Source organism: Halictus rubicundus, chromosome 3 (genome assembly GCF_050948215.1).
Source record: "Halictus rubicundus isolate RS-2024b chromosome 3, iyHalRubi1_principal, whole genome shotgun sequence".
Taxonomy (NCBI): Eukaryota; Metazoa; Arthropoda; class Insecta; order Hymenoptera; family Halictidae; genus Halictus; species Halictus rubicundus.
Window position 1 is genome coordinate 9,017,455 of NC_135151.1, and position 19,082 is coordinate 9,036,536.

Consider the following 19,082-nt stretch of genomic DNA (forward strand, 5'->3'; position numbering starts at 1 on the left):
CGTAAAAAGAACTATAGTAAAAAAGTAGGTGTGTAAATCATAAAGAGGTTCATAAAGAGGTAATTGATACCACCATAGTAATTGGGTCCCTTATCCTACTTTAATTTTAATAAACCTTACCCTATTTTAATTTTAAAGAACTTAAAAATAATCCTCTCTTAACCCTGATAAGGTTTTCAAAAATGGTTGCACCAAATTTTCTCCTATAGTTTTCATCCATTTTCGTTTCACACTTCCATTCAACCAATTGTGTCTTGCTCAAATCGCATCATGTCCGAACGTATCAAATTTCGGCACGATTACACGAAAATTAAAAACTTTACAGTATCTAAAACAGAAAATGGGTAATTAATGGAAATTAATAAATCACGTTACTGGAGCTAACTTTTTGGTTCGACGATTAAATCATTGCTTTTAAATCCCTATATACGTTTCTCTTACAATATAAAAAAATGATATCGACGACAAAAAAAAAAAATAACGGCGATTTACAAAAATAGTTTCGTATTTTCTTTTAATTCCCGAATTGCTGTTTGCAACAGTGAAACCAGTTTCGAAAGGCGAGCGGATCCTCGGATTCGAAATCGCGTCGCTCATGTGACACGAGGTCAATACTACCAGACGCACACGCGATGTGTACCGGTTTGATCGAAGCGTACGAGCGGGTATCAATTTATAATAAACGACAGAAACAGCGTTTAAAGTCGGTGCAATCCCAAGGCTGGATTCTAATTTTAGTGTGTGCGATGGGACAGCCGTTTGTGCACCGCCGCGACTGCAACGCGGCAAATCTATTAAAATTCAATTCCGTAGAGCCGGTAGTTTCCGAAATTGATCGAAGAGCCAGAGGGTTCTGTGGATACTATGTGCTCCGTTTCACGGGGATACACCTACGGTTCGGTTCGCGGCTCGGTTCGCCGTTTCGCTTTGCTCGTCGGCGGCGTGCGAATCATTTCGCGCCATTGTGCGCCGCTGTGCCAACAACGGTGCGAAGTGTAAAGTGTCGTGCAGAACCGGGAACACAAATGTTATCCCTCGAATCGTGCAACACACGATTCTATGGAAGTACGATGCTCGGTTCAACGATCGTTCGTAGGAGAAAAGACGACGGGTAAACGATACGTACTTCGCGCGGACATTGTGCCGTGACCCGTGACGAAAATCTTATCGGTTTCGTAACTCGAACGAAGCGTCTTTCGTAAACGCTCGCCGCTTGTGATTGCAGGGATCCTAAAAACTCGATGTCCTTTAGCTTCTTCGAGTTAAGCCGCGAATTTTTATAGTGCAAACGGCACCGCGTTACATAAACAGAGGACAGCTGTGTTTGCCGTCGAGTCTCGTGCTTCACGTTCTCGGGAAGTTTCGTAACTGGTGATCATTAGATTTGCAGTTTTTCCTCTGCTCTCTGCTCTCTTCGCGAAGCAATCTTTTCATTTCGTTTCACCGATTAGTTGTACCATTTTTTTTTAACGTCTCCGTGCACATTTTGCTTGACAAAATAGAGTAAAGGAACCAAATACTGTAGGCGTACCAATTTCTGTGCCCATATTAGTTTACTTATTTTTAAAGTATAACGAATATTAAAAAAGAGATATTGAATTTTTTCCATTAAATCAGTTAATATACATGTTATATATCACTTTTTTAATATTGATTAAGCTTTAAAAAATAGGTAATTGGTACCCCCATAGTAATTGGGTCCCCTACCCTAGACTGCTTACGCAAAACCCTTTTACGTGGGCTTGTGGAAACGAAAATTCGACACACGAACCAATTTTATACGAGAATATTGTGAATTTATACGCGGTTGTAACTTGATAATCGTCGATGAAGGGTATTGCAACGCTCTTGTAATTGAAATATTTCATTTTGATCGCCGCTCATGGAATTCTGAACGTGAAAAGTATTAAACTATCCGAGGGTGACCTACATTCGAAGTTCTTGAATTTGCTATGATGGGTATCCTTCAAGTATGATAGGGAAGTTAGATTAGTTTTCTGTTCCATATGAAAGCGTGTGTTTAATTTTCCATGAGTCATAATGCCACTGTAATTTCAAACTGACGGTTTTCGAGCATTCGAAGGCTGTTGCCTGCGAACAAGTCAAATTTTGACAAGTACAATTATTAGCAACTTAAAATGTCCAATGTAGTACGTATTGGTAAATTAATAATTTGTAACTATTCTTGAGACATACATTCTATGCATACAGGCACGATACATTCTATGATACATACAGGATGTTAAAAAAACCATTCAATATTTGTATGGTACATATGACACACTGTACTGAGTAAAAAAAGCCTTAGTGAACAAAAGTCAAAAAGTCAGCCGTTCCTGAGATATAAATATTATTGTATGCTAGCGTCGAGATCGAAATTTTTTGTCGGAAATTGAACGAGGACCTTCAGAACGCAGTTTCTAAACACTGAGGTGAACATCGCATGAAATGGAAACCAGTAAATCAATCTTGATGCTAACATATAAAAATGTTTATGTCTTAGAGTTGACCTTTCGACTTATGTTTATTAAGACCTTTTTCTATGCAGTGTCACCAGATCAAGACTTGTGCTCCCCTTCTACCGCGCTATTCCCCCACGCTTCCGTCACGGCTCGGTCACGTGACGCGTTTCGTCTCTGTCGCGCATACACCGATACCGGCAGAGAGAGAGGGTAAATTTTTCCCCTCAATTCCTACTCCCTCCCCTCATCTGGCGACACTGCTCCTATGTACCATATAAATATTGAATGGTTTTTTTTTTTGACACCCCGTATACAAGAGATTGTGCTCTTTATGCTAAGTGTCCGCTTTAGGCTCACTTGTCGATATGATATCGAGATTCACTAATTATGCTACGCCTCACAGTTGGCAAGTTAAACGATATTCAAAATAGATTGGCAACGTGTTCCTTGTTTGTATTGAGACGCACCTTGAGTGTTAGTTTCAATCACGCACAGCGAAAGACACAGTAGAAATCATTTCTTTTTCTACATTGTCAGCCATACTGAGATATTCATGTGATCGCGTGGTGAACATGTCTAAATCGAAATAATAATAGATACACAGAAATTAAAATGAATTATTTATGAATTGTATAAATCCATTTAGAACTCTTATCGAAGAAGATATAGCTTCTTTAGTTTCGCATTCTTACTGTAAAACCACTTTTCCGATTGTAAAAAATTGAGCACAACATAAAGACTTAAAGTCTGTTAATAATAGTATAGAGACTACAACTAAACCAAAGATTTGCAATTTTAACAACCGCTAGTACCGTGAACACGATCTGAAATTGTGAATATAAACCTTGTGCAATGTTGTTCGGATATCAACTATTTACTATAATAATACCACACTCACCTACGTTCGTCAAGGATAAAGAATGAATAGCAAGGTACGTTGTCCCAAAGTATTTCTTAAAAATCATACTTAGAAGAAATTATTATCATTTTTATTTTTACTAACTTTTCCCCTTATTCTGATTTTTTGAAGTGGTTTAATAGTAGCTGAATCAATTACCCTCCCCCCCCTCCCAAAAATTGTAACGCAAGATACCTATCATCATTTTGAAAAAATTCATTAAATTTTGCAACTTCCGTGAGCAACCTGGGTCGTTTATGTTCGTGAATAATTTTTTTACTGTTCTAGGCTTCCAGAAGATCTAAAACAATTCTAGTATGCGTGTAGTAGTTCCTATTTTAATATGTAATCGTTGGGACATCCAATTTTTGAAGCATTAATAGGAAAAAATAAAATAAATAAATATATTAGAGATAAGAAATTCAAGAATGAAATAGTGATCCAAAAATTTGCTTCTTTTAGGTCTATCTTTTAGTCCATTCTACAATTGTTTCTCGTCCGATTTTGCCTTTATCAAAAAGCATAAAAGCCGCTGTTCTGTGTGTAGAATTTGGTCTAAACTTGTGGATAAGAAAAATAGTCTTCTTGGTGTTCTAAATAATATAAAATCGCATTTGTTATTTAATACGGACCGAGTCTCAGATAACATTAATCATTTATTGTGAGTTTAGAATACTAGAGTTCTCGATTATTTTCCTCATTATCTAGTGCTGTGTATTGAAGTTCAAGATATGGCGATATACGTTATCATGATCATGTCGACAAAAATGAACAATGTAAGAAAATGTTTCAGATAAAAATGACATGATGTTTGTGTGTGTTACGAATATTTGTAACGAATGTTTCAGAACAAATAAAAATGCCGGTCCTTTGAATTCGTTGTTAAAAATTGGAGACACATGGAAACAGTTTTTGAAGTCACTATAATGGCCTAAGAGGCGGTACGTTCTACGATATGACGCCTTAATGAACTTTGATCTGTGATATCTCAAAATCTGATTGTCGACTCAACTTGAAAATTTGAAGCGATTCATGTTTCGACATAAACTATCATTTTGCAGAAAAATTAGAGCTAAATTCAAGGGACCCAAAAGGGGCGAAGAAAACCCTTATTTTTGGTTCACTCTTTCGCTCCGAACATAAACCGGTCAGGTTACCCACGGAGGGTTGAAAAGTGATCCAAATTGGGAGAAGTCTGCGTGAAGATTTTCCGCGAACGGGGCAGCGCTGAAAATAACCGGACGCGATCGCATTGCAATTTATAGTGACAGTCAACTTGACCGTCGTCGATGGACGTACCCCATTTCCCAGCGCCACCAACCCTGAAGGGTGGACCGTCGCCCCTTAGTGACGTGGTAGATGTCGCAAAGTTGACACGTGTTCCGCTGGCCACGCTCGCGTGTCCCCGTGGGCGACATGTTCCGAAAGGACGCAGGACTACCAAGATTCGTAGGATACAACGTTCTGCTCGCAAAAACTTGGTTCATCCCAAGCCGAGGAATCAATTTCGACAACGTGTCACCGAGTTCCGTATCACGATGACCGAACGGGACCGGAACGATGACGACAATGACGATGTTGTTTGCGCGATCGGTACGAACAATCCCATCGACTTCTATTCAATCGTGTACAACTTGATTTAATAAGAACAAATTAACACTGAAACCACCCAAGTCAAAGCGACACATTTTTCTTCGAAAAATTACAAATCTGCATTTCATGATCTGTTTGGTTTAATACTGCACCCCAAGGGTTTAATCGTCATTCAATAAAATCATTTTAATTCGTGGCTCGCGTAAGACCTAAGATCCTTCGATATTATTATGCTTTGTATAACTTTTACTTAATTCCTCATAATCCAATAATCGTCTAGGCTTGCAGCATTTCTGTATTAAACGGTTCATCAATGCAATCAATAAGCGACTCTTGTCGTCTGGCAAACAAACGAATTTATCTAGTAATCATTTGCATAATAGTAAAATAAAAGATTTGAAATTCAACTTCCGGGATATTTTGTTATCATTGAATTCTGTGTATCTTAAACAACATGGTTTTCACAATTGTTGAAGCGCCCGTTGCAATGGTGCATTGTAAAAAAACACAAATACGTTAGTACGGTCTGATTGTTTTTCAATATGAAGCTTTCGGCTTGTCAATAGACTAACCAAATGAAAAGCATTCGCTAAACTGTCAATACTTATTAATAGGGTATCTAGGGAAGCGATCTAGGGAAAATTTTTCTACGATTGCGACTCTGTAGATTTTTGTTTCAAGGACAAGGAATGGAGAGACATTTTCAAAATTCTTTAAACTTTGTCGTAACAGAGGAGGAACGGACCCAAAAATCCATACGTTGGAAACGTGTTATTGGCTGTTTACGAATAATGTTTTCCGACAAGGTGATCATGCTTTGCGCTAAATTCTCGTACTACTATCGTTCACGGTCATGACTTACACGTACGAAGCTTTAGAAAGAAAATTTTAGTGTCAGGATAAGGGACCCAATTACTGTGGGGATACCAATTACTGTGCCTATATTAATTGTTATGTTATATATCTCTTTTTTAATACTCATTATTCTTTAGAAATAAGTATAATTAATATAGGCACAACAATTGGTACCTCCACAGTAATTGAGTCCCTTACCTAACGACACGAGAAATCATATTTCCCGAGCAACCGAACGTTCATTTGAACTTGTCACACATGTAGTGTTATTAATACGCTTCATTTTTCGTACACACCACGTCACCATGACAGTATGAAATTAGAGGTAGCAAGTAACAGTAAATACAAAATAAATAAATGGTAAATTATAGAAATTGATAGTAGTAGTAAATAATATCTAGTAAATACGAAATTATCTGATTCCCGTGATAAACACGATAGAAATTGATATTTAAATATTTTGAGATGTATGCACGAAGTAATAGCATGCACGAAGTACGAAGTAATAGCGCGTTATAGCACGCTCGAAAGTTTAGTCGATAACGCAATTTTATATTGATTAAAATAAATAGCGTGAACATCAATGGCTGAGAATACTAGCAACATTCTACGTAAAAAATACAAAAGTTGGAATATTATATTGTATTTAATTCCAATTATAAATAATAAAAGACGCAATGTTTTCTACATTGTTACCAGTAATATTAGTGTAAGCGAAATCAATTTTTCAAATCAAAATTTCAATTGTCATTCGCCATTGTAATGCAATACCTAGGATAACAATACGAGCAGGTTTTTACAGGCTAATTATAAAATTTATCTGGATCCTTTTTTTAACAATATTTTAGTATTAACGAAATAATACTGAGAACAAGAATTCTTTCAATATTCGACATTGGTTTGTACATAATATTTGTTTGAAGAGCAAACTGAATATTGCTAAATAAAGCAAACAAAGAATTCTCCTGTTCAGTAGATTAATAATTTAATTTATTGTTCGTAGATACACCCACAACAGTTTCGGAAGAGCTCTCGTCACAGCATATATCATCGGTAGAATTTAAAAAATCAGTGCAATCGATAGCCGTTCAAACTATAATCGGTCTACCATTGCGATTGCGAACTTTCCCGTCTGTGAAGGATATTGTTGAGGATGATCCTAGAGACCCAGCGAAGAAAACATTAAAAATATGGAAACAAATTAGATTTTTAGGAAGACTGTCACTTTCTTTATTCGGTAAACGCCAATTTTTATTAAGTTCCTCTTCCTTTCAATGTAATCGTACACTTAACAGTTTCTATTGCAACGAAATTGGCATACTAGGGTAAGGGATCCAATTACTTTGGGGGGTACCAATTACTAATAATACTTATTTATAAAGCTTACTGAATATTAAAAAAGAGATATATAACATATATATTACTGATTTTAATGAAAAAGATTTAATATCTCTTTTTTATTTAATTAATAAAATTAGGACACGTAATTGGGTCCCTTACCCTAGTCATTTCTTAATTCTAGTATCTAGTTAGTTTCTAGTATTAGCATCACGTAAAATTCTTACTAAATCATCTCTGAAGCGTGGAACATAGCTTTTTTATAGTTATATAAATTAATCCTCGGATGGCAGGACCATTTTCACCCAGGATTGCAAACGACCTCTTCATCAACGACCTCTTCAACAACCTAAAACTATTAATTATTTAGCACGGTCTAGTTTTAGCACCACTAATTTTATTTTAGCACCAACATTTTCATCCAAAAATATTATGTGCCATAAAATGATAAAAAATGTCCGGCTTTCGAGGATTAACGAGCGCAAGGATACGATCAACACGTGCACGACTGACATTCATTTCAGCCCTAGCCAGTGGCGGATTTATACATCTGCCGCCTAGACGCTACTTCTACAGCTTAGGTTTCCTTAACTTAGGTTTCCAACTCCCTCCTTGCTCGCTCCCTTTTGCGCTTTCTCGCCATAGATTTAACAAAAACACAATTCAAAAATTCTCTAGTACTACCCTAATTTTGTTCAACCTATTTTTCTTGCACTCTGCATTCCCTTCCCGTAGGCTTTAAATGATTTTTTGTAATTTCATACAACGTCATTCAAACATGTTATTTTTGTTTTTAAATTAGTTAACATTTTCATTTATTTGTTTTTATTTTTGTGCCTCTGGTATTTTTCCAAAATTTTTCCGCCCTGGGATATAGCTCCTATACCCCCCCCCCCTTCAAATCAGCCACTGGCCCTAGTCTTCATAATTACAATATTCTATGAAATGCGATAACTTTGTGAAATATGAAATAGATACATATTGTCACAGAAAAGCTCTTCAAATGTCATGCCATGCTCGCACGAAATTAATTTGATTTTTGTCATGTGATATACAAAATTGTGATCGTCAAACATATGTGACGTTGGTCGCAAACCTGTTAACCGTTTTGTATCGAACACTTAACGAATACAACGTGTAAAATTAGTTACCAAACGTGTTGCTCTATATTAGATCTGTACTGGACTGTCCACCGAATCGAGAATTATGGTACCTTTTGCTAAATATGACTCGCGGGTTGCAGGGTTGTCCTGGCTGCTCACAATTTGGGCAGTTGTGGGTGCAGTCGCGTTTTGCGCGATCGAGGGTCCACGGGAGCGTGAACAAGTTATCAAATTAAAAACAATGCAAAGACACATAGCGATTAGTTTAGCGACAGAGCTGAGGCAGCTTCGTACCGAGAACGAAGAAGACTTGGAACCCCTTTGGGCCGAGAAGATCAATCACTATGTATTGAAACACGAGGAAGTTCTGCTGCTGGCTGTAAACGCCGGATACGGCGAAAACGGGAACAGCGGGCAACTTTGGACATTTCCTGGCTGTATACTCTTTTCTATCTCACTCCTCACTACTTTAGGTATTAATTTACTTTCCTCCTTCTATCGTAAAATCGATCATGCCTTGTGGCTGGACACCTGGTTTGCCTGAAAAGTAAATCTGACAAAATGTGATTAGTTAAATGGCACAAGAATACCATCAAGGCACTTTGGGTCACAGAAATATTCCTTACGATAGTTAGTTGATTATTCAGCTTGGCCGTAGAGTTAAACTTTCGAGTAATCGATTTGATTTCGTTTGTTTAATTTGTAGGTTTTGGTGCCCCAGTTCCACGTACAACATCTGGTCGGACAATAACTGTTATTTTCGCGGCAATCGGAACACCTGCACATTTTCTTCTAATTATGAATATTGGTCTTATACTAGCACTACGATTACAAAAGTACGCCATATCCAGAGAAAAGGCCAAGTACGACGAAGAAGAGCTAAAATATTTGCTACCAGTACCAAGATGGGTGAAAATATTACCCTTCGTTTGCATAGGTAATTATTCCACCGTAGAAAGTATTTCATTCGGATCTCTGGCACGTATCATCATTCTCATTAACCACGCTTTCAACGTAATCGTAAGTGTTGTGAAAGCGAGGAGTTCGTCGAAAGAAATGAAAAAATTACGAATCACAGTATTGCAGAACGGACTCTTATCTACGACAACATTGTGTTCGCTAACTTGAAATTATGGGAGACAAAGGTGTCACATTTTCACGTGACATTTGATAAAGCGAACAAACGACTGAAATAAATTTAATGCGAACTCTCGTTGCAATACCACAGTATATCATACCATTGTATACCATAAGGTCACGTTTGTCGTAAATCAGAATGTAAGTCGAAGTTACGAGAGTTACAAAAGTCGAAGTTATCAGTCGATCAAAGGAACGCTGATTGACAACGAATAACGTTGAACGAAAATTAATTTGAACTTAAAAATTTTTAGAAAGGAAAATTTTAAAAAAAGTCTAAAAAGTTAGATTGCGTTAAAGTTTAAAACGCATGTTCTATCGTATTTAACGATATCGAAAAGACTTACCTGTGTTTTATTAATGCCTAAAACAGCAGTAAAAGTCGTAAATATTATCGTCTACTTGTTATTGACACTTTAAGAAAATTTACGCATCGTTCGAGCCAAATGACCCTAATAAAATTAGACTGAACAACAACTCGTTATTTTTTAACATTATCGTAGCAAGCTTTTGCGTTCGAACCGTCTGACAAGCACAAATATGTAGGAAGTCGTCAAATATGACAACCTTGATTGCTGTGGCCGTTGCGCAACATAGCCGACCTAGAAATGCTGTATAGAAGGTTGATGGATTCTTTAGCTTTAGCTGCATGCACTCCATGATGATTTCGTACGATATAGTCTTTACTGCTACACTCGTGGTGAACGATCAATATCTTAGTCTTGAAAACGTGCACAACGATTCCTCGAAATTATCTCATTCTTGTCGCGTGTTATGTGTAAGTAACTCCGATCATAACAAGTTGCAAGGTATACTGTTCTTAACGCTCTGAATCGATAGGATCACCTTCGGGAATGGACTTAAAGTTTTTATTTCATGAACGTTGAATTTATGCGATCGCTACGATTCGAAAGTACCAAATTGTGAAATGTAAATAGAAACTTCTACGTTCAGCTCGCGAGGAACTTGGAGGTATAAGCCGAGGAGAAGGAAAAATCAATTATAACAGCAGTATGAATTCACTGCCTTGTAATCATTCTAACAGCGCTTGTCTCTAACCCTGGATAATTAAACTTCGATTCGTTCTCCTCCAAGGTCGAATTATTCAGAAGAAATTATTCAGAGCCATCTTCCAATCTCTCGCTCTTATGTCTTCAATATCCTACTCAAGCTGTGCACACGCTGGCAATCCACTGCTGCATCGGGCGCAACGTCTTCGTTTATTATCTTCTCAATGGCCCCTTGCAGAGTATAATCACAGTACTCTTTCGAATCAATTACTTCGCCCTCTGGGGCCTTACCCCAAGCAAGCTCTGCCATGTGCGTTGTGTACTAAATTGCGAGATATAGTCTCTACTTGATAAATGTCCCAAATATCTATCTTGTAATTGTCCCCGAATTATCCCTGCTACCCAAAGCTCGAGAGACCTCGGTCGCAGGCGAATGTAAACATAATATGGGTTGAGTATATCGTACGTATGAGACCAGGAGACCACTTCTAATCTAATAAAAATAAACTTCTTTATTTTTCATTATTTTTTATGGGACTTTCACCAACATATTCGCGACATTTTTCTAATGAAAGTGGTACCAAATATGATATAATTCCGATGATATTTACTTATGTAATGAACGATGAAAATTACTTCCCGTTACAATCATATTAACGGAAAGTTAGTGTAAATATGATCCGAATTATATCGTGTTTAGTATCATTTTAATCAGAAAAATTCCACGAATATGTTGGTCATAGCTCCATAAAAAAATATTAAACAAAGAAGTTTTATTATTGGATTAGTAGTAGTCTCACACGGACATACCCTATCCTTATTATGTTTACAGTTTACACTTCTCTGCGACCAAGGCCCGCGAGCTTTGCTGTCCTTTTCTACGTTCGGCAGTGGATCAAAGAACAGTATCTTCTTGCCAATAATTTTCCCTGGCCAGACCGGGGTTTTGGACAATTATCGAGTAGACACTGTATGTATTCGACTACATTTCATGAAAAGACAGCTGCAATCTTTAACCTTGTAACGGTGTCCCGGGGTTTCTCATGACCCCAACAAAATTTCAGTCTTAAATTACATAGTTAAAACTATCTTAGTGAATTTTTACAGAATTTTAGGGAATTATGATACTTCGTAGCTGAGCGAACATGGTACCATTTAAGGATTAAAATTATAATATAAAATCGATTAGCTTCGTTGGCGAAAGTTTGCAGCGAAAAAATTCTTTTCGTTAGTGCTGCCGTGATTTCATTTTCGCGCAAGTCGCGACACGGTTGACGGTAAAATCAAAACGCAAAATCTGTCATCCCCTAAAAGCTCGGACGGTAACTCGTGTGCCCTGCAGTCATCGACGAACAGGAGAACATCACCGCCCGGTCCAGTCATCGACTGACGCTCTCCTGGACCAATACTTTAAAATCATTTTCGCGCTAGTGCGCGAATGTTGTTCTATCTATTCAAGCATTTCACCGGGTGAGGTTCGTACAGAACGAATAGCCGATCTTTACAGTGTTTCGATGCTCTTGGGCATGGATTCTTGTAAACGAAGAGCAAATGAAATTCGTAGATGCTCTTCGCATTCAATCTTGCTGGGAACTTTGTTTCCTCGATCCTTTGATCCTTCCTTTCTACGTTAATAATAAATTAATATATTAGGTTGGTGCATACGAAATACCGTTATAGTCTACAGGTTTATCATTATATAAAGCTGGTGTTTAAGGTCCTATCACCAGTTTTTATTTAGATATTTAATTTTCATTTTAAATATGTGACTCTTATATATCCTTTTTATATAAGTAAAGAAGTTGCGAATGAGTTCAGCCGTCGTCTCTGTATCTGCTACGTCATAAATGGTCACCCGATGAATTGCGTGTCGATTTTTTACAACCAGCTAGCTGCGAAAGATGATGGACCTATTAGCTCGTCGCCTAGCCGGGACGCTTTTCCGTGGAGGAATCGATTGTTCAGAGACTTGTCCAATTCTCTCTGTTCCAAAATCTAAAATTACGGTCTTCCAACTCCTGATTCATCGGCTTTCGCGACCTCTTCTTGCTCGATCATCGTTCCCGCTTCGAATGTCGAGACACCTCCACCAAATTCTGTCGGATTCGCCGGATAGCGGTGACGCGCACTTTGTAGATAACTGAAGGTTACTCCGCCGATACGACCCTGCTAACATTTTCTATGATCTTCAAACGGTCATCGATGGCTAGACCAGATTAAACTATTTTTGCGTCTCGTCGACGTGCTCGTCTTTATGGTTTCTTGTTGCTCGTCGTTGTCCATGCTGTTGCATGAAATTATCTGTCCTGGCACGTGCATCGTTGTCTTTTGTAGACGGTGCAAGGGCTATCGCAATCATATCGTAAAGTAGAAAATTTAAATACATCGCTGAGAATTATTTCGCCAATTATTTACCTTGTTAAAAAAATTAACATTTTATTTCAAATGAAACAGTAATTTGAAACAATGATTGTAGCAAAGAATGTTTAGGAAAAATTGACGAAATGAAAATTTTGATAGTCAAACGATGAAATAATATTCTAGGAAAAGAATCATTTTCGTGTATGAATGAACTAATGCAGAATTATTTTAAAATAACGTGCGCGTAAATAAATGCATATATTATTCAAATCTTCTTTTTTAAATAGCCTGTTAATTTTCACATTCTATTGTTTTCACTATCAGTTTAACTGAACTAATATTCAAATAGTTCAAATGCACATTTTAATGAGCTGACACCACGGTATAAGATGGGTAATACCACAGACGAGATATAGGAAAAAGCATTTATTTATCTTTAAAATGAGTATGGAAACAGGAAGCATTGTATTTAAACAGGGATGAGATATTCAGGTTGAATTAATCATGTAATGACTCGTTTCGTTTACTTTTCCAGAACTGTGACTGTAACTTGGAAAATAGCCGAAATACGCACTGTGCATTACACGACAGTAACAGTAAATTGGCAACTATGCGACGAATATTCTCGGATGTGATTTGGCAACTACGCCTTCGATACTTGTAATTCAATATAATTCCTAAACTCACCATTCTAAATCGTAGAGGGCATACCAAAACCTCTGATTTTTTTGAACAGTCGATATTTCAGAACATGAGACATGAAGTCCCATAAGATGATAGGTCTATCCTTATAACTCGTCTGTGGTGATACACAGCTTGCATCACTAGTGCCGCATTGATTTACATGACACATACATATGTATCACGTGTGGTAGTATGTATATGGTAGAAACAGACTATACGTTTTCTACCTATTAAACAGATGCTACATTTATGAAATTAATTTTCGATTTTATTAAATTAATCTGTTCTATGTTATAGCCACTTACTACCTGATGGGAATTTTGTGCTTCGGAGTGGCCAGATCTAGGCCGTTTGCAGCAAGTATTCTGTTCCCTCTAGATTTTACCGCTGCTGGAGGTTTATCGACAATACTCGGCTACGTGCGAATATTGTACGGACTTTATCTAGAAGGTGCAGTTACTATTATTGCTATTGCACTTGCTGTGTTGCGTGTATCAGCCACGCAGAGTTTGACTCATATTGGTTTGAAGTATGGTCTACTGATAGAAGCTTAAATTCTTATTATAACTTAAAAGTCATTAACCAAAAGAATTTAACTCCAATCAATCTTTGTAATACGAAAAATTCAAAAGAATGACCATTGTTCGACGGAAAACATTGTACAGACTATCTTTTAAATTTATTATTTCACTCTCTATAAAAAGTCAGAAATATTTTTCATTTTTTTAATTGTTTTTGTATAAAAATGTTGTATATTTATGTAACAATAGACTACATAGATTATAGTATGTTCAAAATTTTGTTTCATGAAAATGTTAATATTATTTAGTTTAAGTAATATGTAGTTAGAAATGTTCACATTTTTAAAGTATATCTTTTGTTATAGAAAAATAAAATCAAACTATTTAACAAAAATCTGTTGTTATGGCTAATAAATTACCCTTATTAGTAAAATTTACTGTTTTGCATTACTAAAATTTATATTTCTCCGAAAGTGAAATAAATATGGTAACATAATATACATAGAATAATATAATAATGTATAAAACACGTAAGATATTCTTATAATTTCATTTCTATATTAAAATTAACTTTGAAATGAAAACTGCAAATCTAACTTTAGCAATAGTTTGTTCATTTGAAAGTGGAATCACATGTATATCATCTAAACATATATGAGAAATATCATATATGAGAATTTATATATTAAATCTATTTACAAATAACAACATACATAAGATACTGAAAATTGTTATATTTATGTAGTTGTTTTGGTTCGACTACGAAGTAAAGAACCTAATGGTTCAACATAATTTATAACAAAGTAGTTTCCATTATTTATTACATTTATAAATGGCATACGTGTTTTCACGGCAATATTCTTTGTTCAATCTTCCTATCGATAGATTTATTTGGTAGGTTGCATCACTAACAGATTTACTTGTAAATCATATCAACAGTAATACTAACAATGAATTGTATTTCCTAATTCCATCGAATTAGAGTCAGTTTCTTTAAATTCATTGATAATTTTAGCACAATTATGTTTATTAACTTCCGACTTTATTTATTTCACGACTTGCAAAAGCGAATATTCGTCTAACAAATGAAAAGTCTAATCGATTAAGACACTTCTCGTCTTCGTTTTCCATTGATATCTTCGTTTTCTGCACTGCTTTTCCTTCTATTATTATCTTGAGGCTGATCTCCTGGACCCTTAGATTCAAGAGATGTAGACTCTTTGTCAGAATTATCTTCGTGACCTAATGCTATTCGTATAGATTCAACTAAATGCAGAGGGCCAATAAAACTCGCTTTTGTACCTATAATTAAAAAAATTTATTTTATTGAAGGAGTAAACAAGAAGACGAATGTAATTATTTTTCTATGTGAATAAAACATAGTACTTTTCGCTTAAGTGTCCAACATACATCATGAAAGCTTGTACCCGACATTTTTTCTACATGATCTCTTAGAAAAGGTTAAAAAAAAAAAGAACAACGGACGCTACAGCGGGTAGTACAGTATTTGTCCTTTACTCACCATTTCATATTTCAATTATCCAAATATGGCTTTTTTAATTTTACTAAATAGACCATCATTTTCATTGTACGTTTCGTTTTCAGTACTTTGTCTCGCTTGAGTTTTTACCTTCGGACCTGCCGTGCCTAAAAGAACATATGGCTCATTGATAAAAATGTTTGGTGCAAGAGTATGCAATTTAAATACTTCATGCCAAACAGGAAAATTAAACAGTTTGTTAATATTCCGCATTTCTTTTTACAGACAAGCTGTTTATTTCTATCAAACGTCAATGAAACGCATATATACATTTTTATATCTTTATTTAATTAGCAAAGGCAGGTACACGCAAAGAAACTCAAGCGACACAAGTCTAACTTTATATAATTTTACCAAAGACGAAGATTATTTACAAAATATTATTTAGGACATTGGAAATACACAAAGTAGTTTTAATAGAAAAAAAAGTCATATGGAAATTTTCATGGCATCTTTTTAGATCTGTGTGCCTCATTAACTTTAATTATATAATTTTTAGGATAAAAATTTATTATTTCTTACCATCTGTTTTGTATGTAATGCCGTATATACTGCCAGGAGTATCATCTTCAAGTTCTGCATAGGATTGGAGTAATGCCGTTTGTTTATCATTCAGTTTTGTGGGTACTGATATTTTAATTTGTACATAGTGATCACCATATCCTACACCATTCACTTTTTTCAAGCCTTTGCCTGTCAGTCTAATTTTCGTATGAGATGAAGTACCAGGCCGAATTTGTATGGTGTGATCCTCGTAAACACCTTCTATTTTTATTGTGCCACCGAGTACAGCTTGCGCTATTGAAATCTCAGCATCTGTATGTAAGTCTGGACCATCTCTTCGAAAGTATTTCGATTTTTCCACACGGAATGTTACAAATACTTCTTTGTTACCCACGGACATTCGAATTGTTTGACCGTCCTCAATACCAGCAGGAACTGGAACTGTTACTTTTCTACGTTGCACCTGTTTTAAGTGAAATATGAGTATAGAAAATCATTGTAGTTATGATACAATTCATTTAATGATTATTTTAGTTCATGTACACGAAAACGTTCATACCGATTGCCCCTTTCCGTCGCATTCAGAGCACGGGTACCTATTAAACATTCTAGTTCCATGACAATAACGACAAGTAGAACGCATCACAAATGGACCAGTGCTAATCGTTTCCATTCCAGTGCCATTACAATATTGGCACTTTACTGCTTTTGTTCCTGGTTCACATCGGGAGCCTGAACATTTTGGACATGTATCCACTACATTCAATTGAATGTCTTTATTTACTCCTCTGGCTGCTTGAGAAAATGTTACATTCATAATAACCTGAATGAAAAATGAAAAGAATATTAATTCATAATATATTACTGCTAGCTAATTATTCAAGATTTTTTTAAAATTTGAGATTCATGGTAAAATAATATATTTGTATATAAACATGTACCTCTTGTGCTGCGCCAAAACCGTATTTAGATTCAGCATAATCTTCGAAATCGCCAAAAGCACTGCTTTGGAAATTAGCATCTCCAAATATTTTTCGAAATAATTCTTCCGGATTAATAGTTGACCTAAAATGCCAGTTTTGACCAAAGTTTTTGGCATGATCAGCTCTGCCCTGTCCCATTCCCATTTGTTCTGATGTTGCACCCCACGTGTCATATTCTTTCCTTTTAGTGTCATCACTTAATACCTCGTATGCTTCAGAAACTTCTTGGAACTTTTTACTAGCATCTGGATCTCCTTTATTTGTGTCAGGGTGATATTTTTTAGCTAACTGATAGTAAGCTTTTTTAATGTCTTTTGACGCTGCATTCTTAGATACCCCCAATATCTCGTAGTAATTACGTTTTGAAAGACAATTCGTTGTATGTATACTTCTTTGTGTCTGAATGAAAGTCTGTAGCTCATCTGCAATTATATTTAAAAATATCAGTTTTGTGATATTTATTATAAAAAGACACTATTATAATTTTGTAAAATAAATTGTTTACAGTCCAATGACCTTTGATTGATCCTTTAAAAGCTTTTTCCAGAAACAAAATATGACACTAATAAATTATTCACAATATAAATGTATTTTAATAAGCAAATGATTTCATTGTAGATATACTTGTCTACATTGTTGATACATTACTTACGTAAGGAGACAGTGAATTATGGAATTTAAGTCAAGGCTAAATAGCTAACAATGTAAAAATTTAATATTTTTTAATATTTACTTTCTTACAAACCCCTAAAAACGGATTTTCATAGTTATGAAATATTATTTTAACTATGACGATTAATTCTGTTAACGTGTATTAATTTAACAAACGGATGTTAGTTTCTTTTCACATAATTGTAAACAAATGTGTCTATATAACGTTAAAACGAGGAAGCATGTGAGAAGTAAGGTTAGGTCTCATTTTAAAAGATACTTCGTAAAAGGAAGAAATTGTAAGACATTCGTGAAAATATGCGTAACTGGGCATAGGAAATTGATGTACAATCTCAGAACTTATTTAGTATGCCAATAAATTAAAAGTAATGAGTAGATTATCATAAAAATGAATGATGTAATCTTTACTCTTCGTAGTAGCAGTATACATTACTTTTTCCTGGTTTCTTCGTGTTCCAATTACCGACACTCAATGTAACTGTTGCGATGGACCGGTGACATGTCCTACATCTTTGTACGCTATTACATGACAATTTATTTAATGTACTACTATTGATTAAACTAATAGTCTTCGGTCGAAAAACGATTGCAAGTCCTTTGCCGGTCGCCATGTTGAGTAAAGGATGCATAGCTGTATTGTCACGTGACAAGTCAAGCAGACACAGTGCTTTCTAGAAACTACACATGTACACATGTACATTCATTGCGAAGAATATAATAAAATATGTAATGACAATTTCTTTTTCGTTAACGCGGAAGCATGTTTCATATCATAAGATAAACCACTCGGCATATATTCAAGGAGAAAATTTACTTCTTGAAGCGGAACTCCATATACAACAAACTACATGCGCGAAAACTGTTTACAATCGACATACATACCGGTATGTAACGGAGGAATAAATTGACTGTTATCTATTATCATTTATAGCAAAGGTACATACATTATTTGTACACGAGACAAAGGGAAACAGTATTAATATCCTCCTTTAGACTATCGTTGAGTTGCTTTCTCTTCCTATTTTTATGTAAAATGCGGTAAATTAACATATGTCAGTACATACGTGTATGCTTTGAACTTTTATCATATTGTCGATCGTTTGAAGACTTCTTTGTTGCATGATACATTTATGTATGTAAAGTTACACGCATTTGAAACTTACTTGCTTTTTTATTATTAGTTACATACAGGGTGTCTATAAATACCCACCTCTAATTGCGAAGCAGCTTTGTAACGTGATGGAGAGGAAGGTTCAGTGTAACTCCCACCATTTCTGCATTGTTTAAATTGTTTTGTGGCATTTGTAAACATACATCGGTTCTATATTATACTATGTCGCATTCAAATTCAATTCACTATACTATCGTGTGCTCAGTAGAGCGTATCGAAATGCCACGGCGGTCGTGCACTTGATTGTTCC

At 35.6% G+C, this 19,082-nt stretch overlaps 2 protein-coding genes across 7 annotated transcripts; one reads left to right on the plus strand and one right to left on the minus strand.

Moving 5' to 3' along the window:
* The first annotated feature begins 915 nt into the window (after positions 1-915).
* On the plus strand, positions 916-14,044 carry LOC143352595 (uncharacterized). Of its 5 annotated transcripts, none has more exons than XM_076785221.1 (7): positions 916-1,371; positions 3,223-3,394; positions 4,626-4,953; positions 6,812-7,045; positions 8,390-8,722; positions 8,956-9,186; positions 13,739-14,044. In XM_076785221.1, the coding sequence occupies exons 3-7, from the start codon at positions 4,650-4,652 to the stop codon at positions 13,993-13,995; spliced, it is 1,359 nt and encodes a 452-aa protein (XP_076641336.1). In that variant the 5' UTR covers positions 916-1,371; positions 3,223-3,394; positions 4,626-4,649; the 3' UTR covers positions 13,996-14,044. The 5 variants fall into 5 exon arrangements, with proteins under 5 accessions (XP_076641336.1, XP_076641339.1, XP_076641337.1 ...); XM_076785224.1 differs by having other exon boundaries at positions 3,272-3,394; XM_076785222.1 differs by having other exon boundaries at positions 916-1,111; positions 3,109-3,394.
* Positions 14,045-14,682: 638 nt separating this feature from the next.
* On the minus strand, positions 14,683-19,074 carry LOC143352592 (dnaJ homolog l(2)tid, mitochondrial). 2 transcript variants are annotated; one of them, XM_076785218.1, is made up of 6 exons: positions 18,095-19,074; positions 16,948-17,411; positions 16,566-16,829; positions 16,025-16,469; positions 15,485-15,609; positions 15,209-15,264 (listed from the first exon to the last, which is right to left on the minus strand). In XM_076785218.1, exons 1-5 carry the CDS (start codon positions 18,288-18,290, stop codon positions 15,500-15,502), a joined length of 1,479 nt encoding a protein of 492 aa, XP_076641333.1. In that variant the 5' UTR covers positions 18,291-19,074; the 3' UTR covers positions 15,209-15,264; positions 15,485-15,499. The 2 variants fall into 2 exon arrangements, with proteins under 2 accessions (XP_076641332.1, XP_076641333.1); XM_076785217.1 differs by lacking the exon at positions 15,485-15,609 and having other exon boundaries at positions 14,683-15,264; positions 18,095-18,908.
* Positions 19,075-19,082: the final 8 nt, after the last annotated feature.